Source organism: Urocampus carinirostris, chromosome 12 (genome assembly GCF_059441175.1).
Source record: "Urocampus carinirostris isolate Australia breed hairy pipefish chromosome 12, RoL_Ucar_1.0, whole genome shotgun sequence".
NCBI classification, from domain to species: Eukaryota; Metazoa; Chordata; class Actinopteri; order Syngnathiformes; family Syngnathidae; genus Urocampus; species Urocampus carinirostris.
The window spans coordinates 29,515,690-29,532,970 of record NC_142360.1 but is presented as its reverse complement, the minus strand read 5'-3'; the positions used below and the strand labels follow the sequence as shown (position 1 = coordinate 29,532,970).

The window sequence follows — 17,281 nt, the reverse complement described above, 5'->3', positions numbered from 1 at the left end:
TTGTTTGTTTGTTTGTACATGATTCAAATTGAATCTTTTCTTCCGGCGCCGTCACGAATGGCAGCCACTCCAGCAGCTCCCGTGTTTTTTCGATTGTTCTCGATTGTTCTTAGCTCAGGGATGCTGCTGGAAATGTGAATTTCCCTTCGGGGATGAACAAAGTATCTATCTATCTATCTATCTATCTAATATAATAAAATAATTTAGAAAAAATAAATAAAAATAAAATATATATATATATATATATATATATATATATATATATATATATATATATATATATATATATATATATATATATATATATAATTTTTTAAGCATTTTTGAAGGGTCGTCGCTACTTCGTGGTTCCACGTTCGCGGGTTCAGAGCTTCGCAGGTCTAAAAATAACAATAATAGAATAAAATAATTTTTTTAAAAAAAAGGTTTTTTTTTTTAGCATTTTTGAAGGGGCGTCGCTACTTCGCAGATTTTTACTTTTTGTGGGTGGTTTTGGTCCCCATTAACCGGGTCTAAAAAATAATAATGATAAAATTTAAAAGATTTTTTTTTTAAGGATTTTTAAAAAAAATTTTAAGGCGCGCCGCTACTTCAGTATCTCACAACAAAATGTTAATTAACAATATAAATGAAATAACGAAACACATGTACACATGTTAAACTACATGAATAAACACGTTAAAAAAATGTTGTAAGATTATTTTGTATTTTGTAAGGGAAAATACAACATCTGTATGGGCATGGAGCCCTGGAGCTTGACAGGTATGAAAACATCTTATAAACAGGGTTGGGTAGGGTTACTTTAACTTGATTACTTTCAATTACTTTTGGATTACTCCATTAATAGTGGTTCCGGATTGGTGTACTATCTTCTGCTAGTTTCTTGAAGGCCATCGGCAGTACCGTAACCTGTGAGTTCATTTTTGCAATTGGGAGATGGAATAAGAGCTTGCTCTGTCCACTCTGCGCATCGGCCTGGTATTGCAGTACCTCCGGGAACGGTGCATACGCACTGATCGCTGCTTGGCCCTGTAGCTAGGACCTTGACTCAGCCTCTTGGCTGGGAGCAAGTGTCTCGGCCTCTTGGCTTTGTAGTGTATTATGATTTGACCTATAATTGATAAAGAATATAGAACAATAAACCTCTACAAAATCCCCCACCAAATATGCCAATAAAAGACAAAAGAAACTAAATATGAATAAAATGATGACTCACAACACGTGGTAAGCTTTCTCTCCTGGCTTTGATCTCTTTGATCTCCGGCAAAACTAACATAAAATGCGACAGAAACGAAATGAAAATAAATCAAAACAGCTTCCCAACATCATTTTTGCCGTTCCGTGTATTCCGTTACTCCCCAAGCCTGCACAAAATTGATTCATTTTATTCATATTTAGTTTTTATTAGCATATTTGGTATTGGAGTCATCCAAAAGTCATTGAAAGTAATCCAGTTAAAGTAACCCTCCCCAACCCTGCTTATAAATCAATAAAGAAAAAAATAATTTCAATTAATTTACCATTTAAGTATATGTTGGAATTTCGAAAATCCACCACAATTGTAAATATCATATTTTCCTCGATTAAGCACAGGCTATTTTCCGCTTAACTTTAATGCCCCTACGACCCAGGTGGTGAAGGAATCCACCCACCCACCAGTTAAACAGGAATGCAAATATCCCACTACCTGCCGATAGAGGTCACCAATGCAACGTATTCAAGTCCTACGGTGGCCGAGCGGGGTTGCTAAAGCTAAATGAGCTACCTCAGTTACACTCTATGTGTGAGTGGATGAATGTGTCGGCGGATGCTGCCGCTTAAGAGTCGCCAGACAACCGAACAAGCCTCTCGCACATTATTTTGTCCAGCGACGTGTTGGAACGGCGACACAAAAGACATAGAAACTTAAAATGAAGTATGCCTAAACAGTCAACCGCAACCCGTCCGAACTGACTAAGTAAGCGGGCTACGATACGGGACGGTCCAAGATCGCCCACCGGTTGATTCACAAGTTGCATTCCCAGGTAAGGCGACGCTTTTAAACAACACGTTCGTCTTGGAGGAAAACTTTAAACAGTATTTTATTTAACCTTCGACTAAGAGGCAAGGAGTTTGTTTTGAGGTGAATGTTGGAGTTTATTGCCGGACAAGATGGTCTCCCCGTTCTTTGTGTTTGGACTTTGTTTTGCTAAGAGCATTACGTTGCCGTCTGGACGATGACAACAGGTGTTAAAACACTAGCAAAACTGTTCGTGATTAGGCTTGCATAGTTCAAGAAAAATAAACATGGAATGTGATATCAACAAATAGTTTCCAGTGTTGAATTCTTTTGATCTAAACGTGTATTAAGATCCCTATAAACAAGCAAAAGTACGGTGAATGCAATTGGAAATGCATAATTACAGTGAAATGCTCAGGGTTGGGTAGGGTTACTTATCTTGATTACTTTCAATTACTTTTGGATTACTCCAATACCAAATAGATAGATAGATAGATAGATAGATACTTTATTCATCCCCTAAGGGAAATTCACATTTCCAGCAGCATCCCTGAGCTGAGTACAATACAATAATAAAGCCAAAAGAATACAATATACAAATACCCAGTGTGACGTGCAAATGCCCACTTTAGCATGTTATATAGAGTAACTAAATAGTGCTACACAGAACACATAATGCAAATATGCTAATAAAAGACAGAATAAACTAAATATGAATAAATTGACTAAATTTTGTGCAGGCTTGGGGAGTAACGGAACACATGGAACGGCAAAAATGATGTTGGCAAGCTGTTTGGATTTATTTTCATTTTGTTTCTGTCGCATTTTATGTTAGTTTTGCCGGGGATCAAAGAGATCAAAGCCAGGAGAGAAAGCTTACCACGTGTTGTGAGTCATCATTTTATTCATATTTAGTTTCTTTTACCTTTTATTAGCATATTTGGTGGGGGATTTTGTAGAGGTTTATTGTTCTATATTCTTTATCAATTATAGGTCAAACCATAATACACTACAAAGCCAAGAGGCCGAGACACTTGCTCCCAGCCAAGAGGCTGAGTCAAGGTCCTAGCTACATGCTCCATGCCCTTACAAAATGTTGTATTTTCCCTTACAAAATAGAAAATAATCTTACACCATTTTTTTTCAAACATGTTTATTTTTGTAGTTTAACATGTGTTTCGTTATGTCATATATATTGTTAATTAACATTTTGTTGTGAGATCCTGAGTTGCTCGACATGAATGAGGTTTATTATTAAAAAAAGTTCAAAAATGAAGTCGCTTGGACGTTCACTGTAGAAGGAAAAAATACATGCTAATATAATTAAGTTTCTTATTCAAATTATAAATTCATTTTCTGCATTAAATTATTGTTGGTAATATACTGATTAAAGGGATAACCACAAACTTGTCTTTTTTCATGTTCTCCTTTCATACTTCCTTTTTTTCTTAACTTCTTTATACAACAAAAATGATCCATAATATAATGCATCAAAGCAAGTAAGCCGTTTGAGAGCCGGTGTTGTGCCGAGAAATGCATCCCTGCCGAGATTTGCATCCCCTGGCTACTATAACCACTTTTACCTCGTTTTATCTCACTTTTATATCACTTTTCAGGAATGTAATGGCGAACATATAACCAAAACCCCTTCGTCTGCATTTGTTGGGAATGTAATACAACTTAAACCATTCCGTCTTGTATTTGTTGTGAATGTAATCGAACGCTAATGCACACCGTATATAAATCCCTATTGAGCAGGTAATTTTGCCTTTTTCTACTCAAATCGCTCGTATTAAAACTGTTATGCACTCTACCATAAAGCTTATTTCAGCATAATAAGCTTTATGGTAGAGTGCATAACAGTTGTCAAAAGTGATTCATATACGATGTGCATTACCGTTCGATTACATTCACAACGAATACAAAGACGGAATGGATTAAGTTGTATTACATTCCCAACAAATGCAAGACGAAGTGTTTTTTGTTATATTTTCGCCATTACATTCCCGAAAAGTGAGATAAAACGAGGTCAAAGTGGTTATAGTAGCCAGGGGATGCAAATCTCGGCAGGGATGCATTTCTCGGCACAACACCGGCCTCTTTAGTGAGTTGAGCCGAAAAAGCCGGTTCTCTAAAAAGAGACGGACTTCCTTTCACTACATAACTACCACATGAAATCCGAGCCGGCAGATGCATGCGCACAGTAGCATCAAACCGCTCGCTTCGTTTGCAAAGAAAAAAACCCGATTCCGAGATATAGGATACCGCGGCGAACTCGTTTGACTTGATTGATAGGGCGGCATTAGCTCAGGAGGTAGAGCGCTCTTGGATCAAGAGATCGCAGGTTGGATTCCCGGCTCCTCCGTGTTATATGTCGAAGTGTCCTTGGGCAAGACACTGCATCCCTAATGCCCCCAATAAGCAGGTTGGTGCCTTGCATGGCTGCACAGCCGCTATTGGTGTGTGAAGCACATTGTAAAGCGCTTTGGGAAGTCTTCATTGACTTGAGCGCTATATAAATGCAGACCATTTACAATTTGATTTGCCGCTTCGTGATAGTCGGTGTATACCGGATGGTACCCATAATTGACAAATTTGCGTTTTTCCGTACATATTTTCTTGTACGTCGTACACGTCTTAAAATGCATCATAAACGTACTTTGTACGGCAAAATTGTACAGGTTGACAGGTATGGGTTACCCTTTATGAATGCATCAATCCATTTTAGTGGTGAGACCAGATTTTGTATTAATAGTTAATGTTCTTTGAAAAATATATATTTTAGAAATTCCCTGATGCTTTTTTGTTAAACACTGACTCTAAAAGTAGTTTTAATTGTATGCACTTTAAAGTTTAGTGTCAAAATACTTCACAGAAGACTATTTTTCAAAGGGCGCTTTCTAATCTGGTGCGCCCTATATTAGAAAAATTGCAGTACTCTAATACTGGAACTGAAGTATGTCTTTTAAAATACAAATATAAATTCAATTTATTTACTTCTGTATTGTAAAACTAACAGACTCAAAAAGAAAGGTTACTATGTTCCAATTCAATGCTACAGTGCTCACCGAAATGGTACTATGTTAGATGTGTGTCTTGCCATCTGCCCTTCAAATTACTAATTTATTTAAAGGAACAGTGTGTATTACTTAACCACTAAATGTCGCTGTATCGTATCATGCAACCGGAAACGAGTGTTAAAAAGCACAAGAAAAAAATATAAATTCCTGACTCAAAGTGACTAAAAGGCACAATTTTTCTTCAAATGTTTTGCCAAGACTTTTACAGGCTTTTTTTGGGGGGGATGGAAGGGTACTCGTAGCAGAATGATGGCATACAATTATGTCAGTACCACTAAGTAAGGCTTATGTTACATAAAATAGAAACAAATTTCTCGTCCCAAGAGTATTTAAAATAATGCCTGTTTTAACAAAAGTTAATTTATTTCAACTCATTGTTTTTTTTAATTAATGATTTTCTACCACAAGTATGTGATAGATAATACAAACTGTTCGTTTGAATAAATCACAATCATAAATATAATATTTGTATGAATTTGACCTTAATTGGCAGATAGATATATTCTGGATGATAATTTTAAAGCTCCCAGCTCCTATAAACTGACAAATGGTTGACAATGTTTTCTCTCTTTAGTAAAAACGAATTCTCAACGTTATCAAGAAATGTTTTTGTATCTCATTTGTTGCTTTTAGGAAAGCTTTTGAAGTACTTACAAAGTTTATACTTTAAAGAATATCTATTTTTCACTGTCAAATACGACAATCGTCATTAACCTTTTTGACCATGGCCTCCTGCTTTCCCTAGGCCACTAATGTCAAAGTAAAGGTTTGTGTCAAGTCAAGTAATGTTGATTTGTATACCCCTGATTTGTATCACAAGAAATCTCTAAGGGCTGTACAGACTACAGACTTTTATTATACCACCCCTGATCTAAAACCTACAAGAGGGCAAGGGAAAAACTCAAAATCCTAGCATGATGAAATGAAGAAACCTTGAGAAGCGGACGGACATGCGGTAATACCCCTTCCAAGATGACCAGGCTGCAATATATGTTGCAAGGGCATCAACAAACAATACATGGACATCATCAACATAAAAATAGGTCATTCAGAATACAAGTGTGTTTTAAGCCTAGATTTAAACAGTTCAACTGAGGTTGCAGATCGATTCTCAGAGGGCAGAGCCTTCCACAGCACTGGGTCCCGAATGGAGAATGCTCTCGAACCTGCAAATTTTTTCTTGGCTCTTGGGAACACTAGTAGACCAGCATTTTCCGAGTGAAGCCTCCGAGCTTGAACTTGTGGGAAAATGAATCTTGGATATGGGGGGGGGGCAAGTCCATGCATCATTTTGTATAATAGCAACAAAACCTTTAAATCACATCTTAAACTGACAGGGAGCCTCTGGGCCCCATTCTGCCCCAGGGAACGTTTTGTTCAGCCGTTGAGATTATCTTGATTCATTATTGTATCATAAAACAGGAATCGTTGTGTATTAGTGTTCACTGTCTGTTCTTGTCCTTGCACTTTATTGTATTGTAATTTAGTGCACTATAGGACGTTGCTATTGTTTTTTGAGCCTACTTTTGCTAAAATATAGGCTACTGATGGTGCCTGAATAATGTCTGCTTCTTTTATTTAATGTTTGTATAATGTTGATTTATATAGCAAAGAAATGTGTCTTGTGCCCGTTGAAAATTTAATATTACTCAACGCTATGGGAAAATATTGCGTTTCCTTATCATATTGGAATTCATTGTTTTAGCTTTTCAGTAGGTTCAATTAGGTTCACTAGACTATTTGCGTCATTTAAGAAAATGTCAACATTTGATCAGTCTGGCCCGCCGCGTGTATCTTAATTTTTTTTGAGGGAGGGGGGGGGGGCTCTTCCGTCTGTTTGACTTTGACACCACTGCCCTAAGCCAAACAAAAATGGTTTGTCTCCTGAATGAATTAAGTTCAACCCTTTGCCCTCGGAAGTATAGTATGTATGACATCATCAATAGGTTTTAAGGTAATGAAAGCTCATAATCATTCCTGTCCCTCTTGCTTATTCATTTCCCTTAAAGGCAACATGGACTCTGAGCAATACAAGAAAGAGCCACAATACATAGACGGGGGTGGTGGCCACCAGTGGCATGTCATCACAAACACAGGAGACTCAGATTCCAGGGCACGAGATGGAGAAGGTGCCTACAGGTTCTTGGAAGTTTCACTTTCTGGAGGCGCGCCATGGGGGTTCACGCTCCGTGGTGGGCTGGAGCATCGAGAGCCCCTGCTCATCACCAAGGTAAGACTGCCCGCAGCATTGATAAGTTGATTGGATTTTATGTTATAAAACTGTATTTTAAAGGACTAGCAAAGCGATACAGTAACTTAAATATTCAATTATTTTCCCTGACCTGGCTCAATTAACTCCACAAGGTTTGTTTAAAAAAACTCCATGGTTGTTTAGATGTGCAGCTAGATGATAGAGTGCTGCCTTTTGAGTGTTTTTTTTGTTTTTTTTTATACCTACTGACTTGGTGTGGTGTTGCCTCTTCTTTCTTTTGGAGCAGCTTTTCTTTGCGCTAACTCTAGTCCTAACAATAAAAGGCTCAGTTGAGGGTGCAAGCCAGGCGATGGGAACTTTTGGACGAAAAGAGCCATGAATGCAAAATATTTTTTTTAATTGAGAGCCACACAATATTTTTGTTGACAAAATAAAACAAACCTGCTAGCCCTCATCTCCAGACAAAGTCTAATTCTTCAAAGCATTTTAATTCACTGTGGGACGTTTGATGATTTCATAAAATACACAGACAAATATGAAGGTCGAGCCTGTGTCTCATATCTACAAATGTCCCTTGACATTTTTCTCCCTCCGCCAGAAGCGCGTAGTTGATCATTTGTCTTTTTTTTTCTTTACTTGCAAAATTTAAACGCTTAAAAAAATCTCCAGGATTAGTAAAAACTCGCATGTTTATTCTAATTCTACTCATTGGCTAAAAACAAAAAAAATCGTAATGACGTTTCTTCTTACCAGCCTTAAAGGTAGAAAATCCCTACAGTGCTCCTGCCAATAGTGGTGCAAATGCAGTGTTGTATTCCCGTCCTTAAGGCGCTAAAATAATTTTATATCCGAGCCAGATGAACTCACAAAAAAGCCAATGCTGGCTCACGAGCCACACATTCACGACCCCTGGTGTAAGCTGTAGATCAAAAGAGGCATTTTTTTTCTCAGTTTTTTATATGACTGACTCTCTGTTGCACATGATGCATCTGAGGTTGTCGGTGTTGCAAGGGTCTTGTTTCTTCTTATCAGTATCCTATTGATTATTTCCAACAATCACTGAATGAAAGAAAAATATGAGCGGAACTGATTGTCCTATAACTGAATTCTTTTAATATGTGTTAGAGGTAAGATCGGGCCTAAAAGAAATCCAGCCCGACCCGGGCCCAAAGGTACTAAAGCCTGACCCAGTCTGAGCCCGACCAATTAACTTGATTTGAGGGACCAAGCATGAAGCTCGGGAGGAGGTGTGATTTTGGGCGATTTGGACGATTTGTGTGTGCTTTTTGGTATATAGCAGGCCTGGGCAAGAAAACGATAACGATCACTATAGTGATATAATTTTACCTTAATAAATGAATAAATGTTCGGTGATTTCAACTATAACTACACCACCCGAACACCGGAGGATATGGGGACGCTAATGCAATGAAAACGCAAGTTCCAGACCATCATTCAGGTGACAAAGAAGGTGAAGAAGACCAGCCAATCATTTCGCTGGGATGCTACTTGTATTTAGAAGATTTGATTTGCCTACCAGTTAATTAACCAAGGAAGAACATTTTTTAAATCCTCCTAAAAGTTAAAACAACAAAGATATAAATCAGGGTTGACAGCAAAAGTAGGGGGAGCATTTCATGCGGCGCATTTGCATCGTCTTTATAGTACGCGCAGTTGAGCGCTAATGCATATGGGGCCAGCATGTTGCTACAATGAAGACTCCAGGCAGTTCCTGTCCTAGTGCAATATATGCTTCAATGTTGCCTGTGTAATCATTTACCATGCAAGGACTCACTGAAAGGCTGAATTCCTGGTGCTAGAACGCCATCACCTGTTTGAGTTGCATCTGTCATTCCTGCATTGACCCAGAAGAGGTCCAAAGTTCAAGCCTTGAGTGGTGGCAGTGAGTTTCAGGTGTTTTCATTTTTTTATTTTCTTGCCACCAACTTAACATTTAAAAGTGTTCCTTTAGGGAACTTAATATGTCACTGTGTAAAATAAACAGCAAAGCTGCCGTTTGTTTGCTCCGTTTTGCTGTTAATCTTTCATTACCACATGGATACTCCACAGTAGCTAAAGAGGAAACTGGCAAAATGTCAACCTACCCTGTACAGTGATAAATTAATCATTTGTTGACATTTGAGTGACCGTTTTCCTCAAATGTGAGATATGTTTACTAATAATACAGCCAAATAAGCATATATGGTTTGTCCTCTTCAAAAAAGGATGTTAAAGCACCTGTCAGAGGAACTGAGATATGTCTCCATGTATTGTTTACCTATTTGTTTCATGTATTATACCCCAATGCTGGCCAAACCAGAATCAGTTGCACAGTCTGTTGAAATGTGACAAAAAAAATGCGAAAAATTATTCATTACTTACATTTAATAAAACTATTTGTGCAGGCTAAAAGTCACTATTGTTTATAAACGTACTGCAAAATAGTATGTTGTATTATTTTTCTAGCTGTGCATTACCAATTTTGTTTATTTTGTACATTTCATACACTTAGTAATAATGTGCCAAGACAGGGTTGTCTAAGACCCTGCTGCACTTTGCATGAAACTTAAACTGAAATAAAACCTGTTTTTAAAAATTGTTCTATTTTGTTAGTAAAAACGGTTTTTGTTTTCATAAAAATGTACAATTTTTGTAGCTGAACAAGCACCTAATTGGCTTTATGTTAAAAAAAAAGAACAGAAAACATGCATTGTGGTGTGTGCTTTGTAATTAAAAATAAAGTCAAAGTGGCCCTCTGAGGAAAAATGTTTGGCTCAGATGTCAGAGTGCCTTGCTGTACTGTACTGCAAAAAGCTGGCTCATGGTACCAAGGGTAAGCCAATATCAGATATCTGATACCTTTAGTAGATACAGAGACAAGTTTATCCATTTTTTTGTGTTTAAATAAAGATGAATAAAAGAGGATGCATCCCTCCATAGTTGTAATGTGTTTTCCACCAGCATGTATTTACTTTCATATCACCACTTTATTGTGTTCTGCCCACAGTTGTAAGCGAGTCTCTTATGCACGCATGTCTAGAAAATATCACATTTCATACTTTGTCGATGTATGTTTTTAGTTACGGTATATGCAGCCAACTCAATCAGAATGTATGTTCTTCTTCATAAAACAAAGTGCATCACAGCTTTTGTATTTGGTCATTATGATTCTTCTATAGAAAGACAAGACATTCATAATTTCTACAAAGGAATTATAGTATTCTTATTTTTTGTATGTATAAGAAGATGCCTGTATGTAGTGTATTATATATATATATATATATATATATATATATATATATATATATATATATACACACACAATGGCCTACAGTATGTGAAGAGGTTTCGGGGGATCGTTTTCCTGGATCTAATTAAAATTCTCAACATTCCTGTCATGACTCAGGTAATGCGCGGGGTCTTGGCAGCCTTAAAAGTCCTCACTCATGATAAACTTAAATAATCCCGTTTTACACGACACAGCTGGGTACGCCGCCCTGTGCATACGTTTGCGTTTTGTGGGTGTACATTGTGTTGCACAGCGCAGCGGCTGTCTTATCACACGCTGTGATATATCACGAGCGCTTCAAACACATTGGATTCATTACAGTATCCTTTGTATGGAGGCTTTGCAGGATCACACATCGAACGGGGCTCATGGTAGATTATTTTTCTGGTTTGGCAGATTTCAACAATTTAAGAAATGGTTTATTTTAGGCCATGTCAACCTCAAGACACTATGAAAAACCTCAAGACTCTATGAAAATACAGTACACTGCACGCAAACGATCAATCATATAGGAGTTATGATTGTGGTGGAGCGGTTTGGGACTTTTACTTCACATCTTTAAAGAGTTCATATCATGAGAGGAGAAAATATGCAGCACTCGCCTTTAGAATTCAGTAAATATTTTTTCAATGTTCTTATCGTCATTACTAAACTCAAGAGGAGATATGGATTCTTAATTTATGTGGACCATGTGTCTCAATAAAAAAGATTCAAGCCCTGTTTATCACAGGGATTTTTTCCAGATAGTTGCCGTAGGTGAATATATGCAATCCACTGTTCTGGGAAAAAAACATGTAACCGTATTTCTTATTAAAACTTTGTAAATACTTTTTCCTGATATAGCTATTGAGGTTTAACAAGTGATCTATGTTTTGAACGTTTTTGCCGTTTATTGTGATCTGTTTTGAATGTCTTCCACTCAAGTATTTTCAACCATCAACACAAGCATTACCATAAATAGATTTACTATCCCGAAATTATTTCTTTTACTAATGGGTTTTACCTTATCCATGACTTAATTCTTATACTAAATACCTGGACATGCAGTCCTCTAAGTATTAACTACAGCTGCAAAAATGTTTCTAATCAAGTGTCGTGTAAAAATGTTAAAGTACCGTAAATTCCGGACTATAAAGCGCACCTGATTATAAGCCGCACCCACCACATTTCAAGAGGAAAACGGATTTTGTACTTACACCCACATAAAAAAAATGTAACAAAAAATTAACCCAGACCTGACTTTTAAGTCTCGCGATTGTAACTGAATATCCTTCATTAAAGTACACAGTCAAAAAATCATAGCCGGCTAAATGAACGTAAAATGATACCGGTACTTAAGGTTTGATGCAGACCGGCAGAGTCCAGGTCCCGTTGAAAGTAATCCAAAGAAAAAAGTGTATATTTCCAAAGGTAAGGGTGGGAAAAATATATATCCACTATTGTCCGCCGTGTCCATAAACATTCACCTTTACCGGTCCCCACTTCCCGTCAGCCCGCGTTTGTTACGCCCCTTCTTTTTAATTCGCCCGTCCAAAAGATATCAGAATAAGTGTCCAAAATAAATAAAAAATAAATACATTACAAAAATAGACAGTTGCAAATACATATTATACATGGTTACACATATTTACAAAAAAAGACGGTACACCGAGAGAGTTTTTAAAGCTTTAATAATAATAATGCAACTTTCATCCCAAACGGTGCCTGTGACAGGTAGCAACACGCTAGCAACACGCTCGCAACACAGTAATTGGGTCTGTTAAAAAAACATACCGTACTTGTAAAAATCACGGTAAACCTTCCTCATTTTCCTCCTTACAACTGAAGCCATCAAAGTCGTCTTCCTCAGTGTCGGAAAGAAACAGTGTCATATAGACAGCCTCACTCGCGCTGTTACTGTTGCTGGTGTGCCCTCCTCTCCGTCACGGCTTTTCGGAACCCCTTGGTGATGGTGGATTTTTTGATGCTGCCCCACGCTGTCAGGATCCACTGGCAGACTTGCGAAAAAGTTGCCTTTCGCATGCGGCCAGTTTTAGTGAAAGATTTCTCGCCGCTAGTCAAGCCAAGAAGTTGCAGTTTTCCTCGGCGCATATATTCCACCGGTCTAAATCTTACCTTTTGTACTCTAGCGCCGCTGGCGGCCATTAGAAAAGTTACATAAATTGGCCGCATCACTGAATAAGCCGCAGGGTTGAAAGTTTGGGGAAAAAGTAGCGGCTTATAGTCCGGAATTTACGGTAATAAATCAGAGGATAACAATATTGAAGAAAAACAATGATAAACGGGGGCTTATTCTTCGTTGACTAAATTATACTGTACATTATTTTTATATAGATAAATCTGACTCCACAGAATGAGACCCTTACAAAATTATATCAAACAAACAAAGGATTAAGTTAATTTATGGATTGAAATATGACTCTTTTTTTTTTTTTTTTTAATTATTTTTTTATATTTGATCCTACTGCTTTGCCAGGTTTAGATGAATTTATTGGGTATTCGGGATTTCAATGGTGCTTACTCTCAACTTTTGCACTTTGAGAAATCATTGTCCTTATTAAGTTCAATTACTTCCAGTTTACAGTAAAACTGAAGCCACCTTTTGCTGAATGTTAACTTGGATGGACTTCCATTGTTTCCCTGCAACTCTGAGGCAAAGCTCTTAAAAAAATGTTGGAATTGATTTTTGTTGTAGATTTTTTTCAAGCATGGTGTATAAAGTGTCAACCAATGTTCCCTCTAATTTTCCACGGGTCTGAGCGTTCACACGAAGTCTGTGAGCAAAGCTTGAAACAACAGTGAGCAACAGCAATCCCAAGTGTGGCAACTAATCCATTATCAAACGTGTTCAAAACTTGACATCAAGTTACATTTTGCTGAGTTTCCGGCAATGCAAAATTATTTTTCTCTTTTGAATGAATTGACTTATGTACTATTGCAAAGGTTGTACGGCCTACAAACGTCGTTTGTTCTTACAATTCTTTCACAAGATATCCATTTCTTTTCATTTCCTGATATATTTTGTTGTATAATATTAACATTTTTGGGGGCTTATTTAGTCGGTTGTAAGATACAGAACTGTACTTAATCACATTTTTTAGTGGAAGTAGAATGTTGGCAACAAGATTCACTTGATATAATTGGAAATTATTTGAATGCTAGACAAACTTTTTCTTCTTCTTTCTGTTTTTTTCTACTTTTTTTTTAAATTATTAAAAAAAAATCTCATTGTGTTTCTTCTCCCAGCTGTTACTTTTTTCTTTTTGTTCTCTATTTACTTTTTTCCTACATTTCTTCTTTTCTATTTTTCTGGCTTTTTTCTAAATGTTTCCTTCTTTTTTCTCTTCCTTTTGTTTCTTTTTTTCTCAGCTTTTCACTACTTTTTCATTTTGGTATTTTTTCTTTTTTGTTCTATTCCCCCCTCCTTCAAGTAATTTTGTGCATTATTTTACATAATATTTGGTCATGTTGGGATTAAAGAAGCAAAAACAACCCGAAGAGCCGTTTAGGACCCGAAAGAGCCGGTTCCTTTTAGTGAGCCGAGCCGAAGAAGCCGGTTCCCTGACAAACTCTACTAACTTTACTCAACTTCGTTCTCCTTCGATTCGACTTCAAAATACCGCTTTTAGGACACAACGTCAGGGGAACTTGTGTATTTTTACATTCATGCACTGTAACTTTGACTTGAGTCGCTTCTTAATTAGTAATTTTGAGCCCTGATTTTTGTGCGCCGGCTAGATTTTCTTGTGCGCTGAGAATGTGCGAGCAGTGCGCAATTGCGCACGCGCGCGGCTTAGAGGGAACACTGGTGTCAACCAAACCGATGCCCAACCATAGTGAGGTTTGGTGTCACCCTCACCCCTGAAGACAAGGACGTCTTGTCAGCAGAAAGTCCATGTTCCTTCCCTTCATCCCCTCACCACATCCTTCCCCTGGCGTCCCCTCCAGGAGACTATTTTCATGGTCATCCAGGATAGCTGCACATTGACTGATTGGAGCTCAGAGGAAGAGCGTCAACAAAAGACGTGCTATGTGGCTTGCGCTGATTAGGTGAACGCAGCGTGAACTGTTTAGAAAAGGAGCTATAAATCTCCCAGAGAATCAGCCTTTATTTTTGTTTGGCCTCTCGCTTGAACTGTTAGCCACATTCTTAGTATATTTACGTGTTTGGAAGAAATGAAGGCCAAACCATTGTGCAGCCTAGAGGCCTTTTTATAACACCTCGTTCTGTGTCCCCATATAGGAATGTGTTTTACTACCAACAGTTACATGTGCGTAAAACCGTGTAAACCATTTAGTGAACATACTAATTAGAGCTCTTCAGGATGGCGACTGAGGGCAGTGATTAATCTTCACTCAAATGACCCTTACTCTCTGTGTTGTAAAACATTTTGGCAAGGTATTAAAAAAGCCCCAAAATGCTCTTAAAACATGCCCTTTACACCCATTTTTCTATGGTAGACACTCCTATCAGTATACCTAAATTCTATATGTTGTTATGATTTGTCTAGGACGTTAACGATTCCCAAGCTGTACTCCAGGAGTTAAGTTGTGCCGCATAAACATTTTGCACGATTATTTACTTCAAATAATATCTTCAGTAAGCTACGGGAGAACAGTTTTTAGTCGTGCGATAGCTAGACAGCTATAACTCATACGAACCAAAATCTTCTTGGTACTGCAGGTCTGCACGGGCAAAGCTTTAATACTCTCTGAAGAATCCAGAATCAAGCTATTGTTGATAGGCTGAGTTACAATGCAGCTCTTATGACTTTGCCTGAACAGAAAACTTGTTCCAAGAGTTTGTTGATTTCATCAGCCATGAAATAAATCAATATTGTTCGGAAAGCTTACCTTGGATAGCATTAACTCTACTAAATGTTGGACAGCCATCAAGCTCCTTTACCTGATACTGAACTCTATTTGTGTAAGAAAGTAAATTTTGCTCTGAAGAAATTTTGTAATGCGGGTCTGTTAGTCAGCCAGCTATAATAAACAAGGAAATGTTAGAATGAGAATTTTAATGTCTTTCTACACAATATTTTAACTTAAATTCAAAATGCTCACAGAAAAAACATCAATTCATATGCTGTCCTAATACTGTGTTTTGCAATCGCAAAGATTGATTTGAAAAAGGACTGAAATTCCAAACACTCTGTAGTACAGCAAACAAGGCTTTAGTGGTACTAATAGCCTTACTCTGGTCTTTGTCAGAATCCCCCAAGTTAAGTTGGGTCTATTACTGTGTGTCAGTGCCAGAAATGAGTCCCCAGTTTTACATTAACACATCTGGATGGCGTAGCCACCAAAAGCCAAAATTAAGCTCCAAAATTTCATAGAATTGAAAAGTAGCCTGCTTTGATCGTGCAACTGCTGCTATTGGACTCGTCAAACCGTGTTTGTTTTATGTTTAAGTACCACGGTTAAATATATCCAAAGCACTGTTTTGCAGTTGGCAGCGTGCAATCCACCAAGAATGCCTCTGCCATCGATTCAGGCTCTTCCACAGAATACATGACCATATCGGGCCCAAGTCGGGAACCAGGCCAGCCTCTAAAAACGCCTACCCTTACCTTGTCCCGTAGCGGAATGAAGGATGAAAAGAAGCCAAGATGTTCGGTCGTTATCTGGGCTCTCACCATGAGTATAAAGACCACGTAATGTTCTTTAAATGTACACATGCCTTTATTATTGAGTCATCCACAACCTCCCCAAGGCCTGTCTGTTCACTGATAATCAGCTGCAGATCTTGGTGTGGTAATGTGGTGAAGAATAAAATAGTGTTTAGCACATCCAACTCTGTTGGTACTTGATAACCAGTGCTATGATTTTAAAAAAACAACAACAATTTAATAATACATTATTTTTACATTAGCAAATTTAGGTATACAGTTATGAATACTACTTTAAGTTGGTTTAGTTTTACCACCTTTTTTATTTCAAAAATATCACTGCTGGCTGACCTCGTGTTCGTTAGATGTCTTCTTCCAGGTGTCTGCCATCAGACACGCAACCGATGTTTGACAGACATTAAAACATTGAGTTGACCTTCTTTTAACTCTCTTTAGTTAAGACTTTTTAAATCTTAAACACATGTAGCACATGGTTGCAGGCCACACACAGTAAGTATTGGGGTATTCCAGACTTTACTTTATTGAATCCATCGCTAAGAGACACCACTGTCACGTAACAGTTGTAGAAAACATGACTATAGCAAGTAAGTTATTCAAAAGCATACAACAGTGTCAACAACCTGCATCATCAGTTTGAAGTGAAGCATACTAGAGAGGTGCTGAATTTGAAATGCTTAGGCTCATGTCAATAAATTATAAATATTTGATTAAAAGAAACAAAAATTATATTGATGTTAATTGAGTTATGATCTTAGTCTAGGGCAGCAACTAAAGACCATTTTAACAGTCGACTAGTCACAGACTATAGAAACGATGAGTCAAATAACGGCTCATTCTTTTTTTTTCGTAAACTTAGCATGACGTTGATTTATTTATGTGGCAACTTATAATAAACACGGGAAAAATGGGTAAAATGAAAAAAATATACTTTAACATACTCCAGATTCGTAAAAAATTCAAATAAAAATCTAAAACCAATCCGGCACTGTGCTCGATCAGTAGACACAAATCCATGGATAAACCTCTGTCCATATTGGAGGACAGGCAAATAATAGATTGAAATCAAGT

General features: G+C 37.5%; 1 protein-coding gene and 1 pseudogene across 2 annotated transcripts in view; both read left to right on the top strand.

Annotated features, from left to right (window-relative positions):
• The first annotated feature begins 865 nt into the window (after positions 1-865).
• LOC148355458 (U2 spliceosomal RNA) lies at positions 866-1,012 on the top strand (annotated as a pseudogene).
• A 733-nt stretch (positions 1,013-1,745) lies between these two features.
• shroom2a (shroom family member 2a) overlaps positions 1,746-17,281 on the top strand; it is a 43,353-nt gene continuing 27,817 nt past the window's right edge. For both annotated transcript variants that reach the window (XM_088349735.1, XM_088349734.1), the window contains exons 1-2: positions 1,746-2,024; positions 7,089-7,309. In XM_088349735.1, coding sequence (XP_088205861.1) covers positions 7,094-7,309 — 216 coding nt within the window. In that variant the 5' untranslated portion in view covers positions 1,746-2,024; positions 7,089-7,093. The remainder of the gene's footprint in view (positions 2,025-7,088; positions 7,310-17,281) is intronic.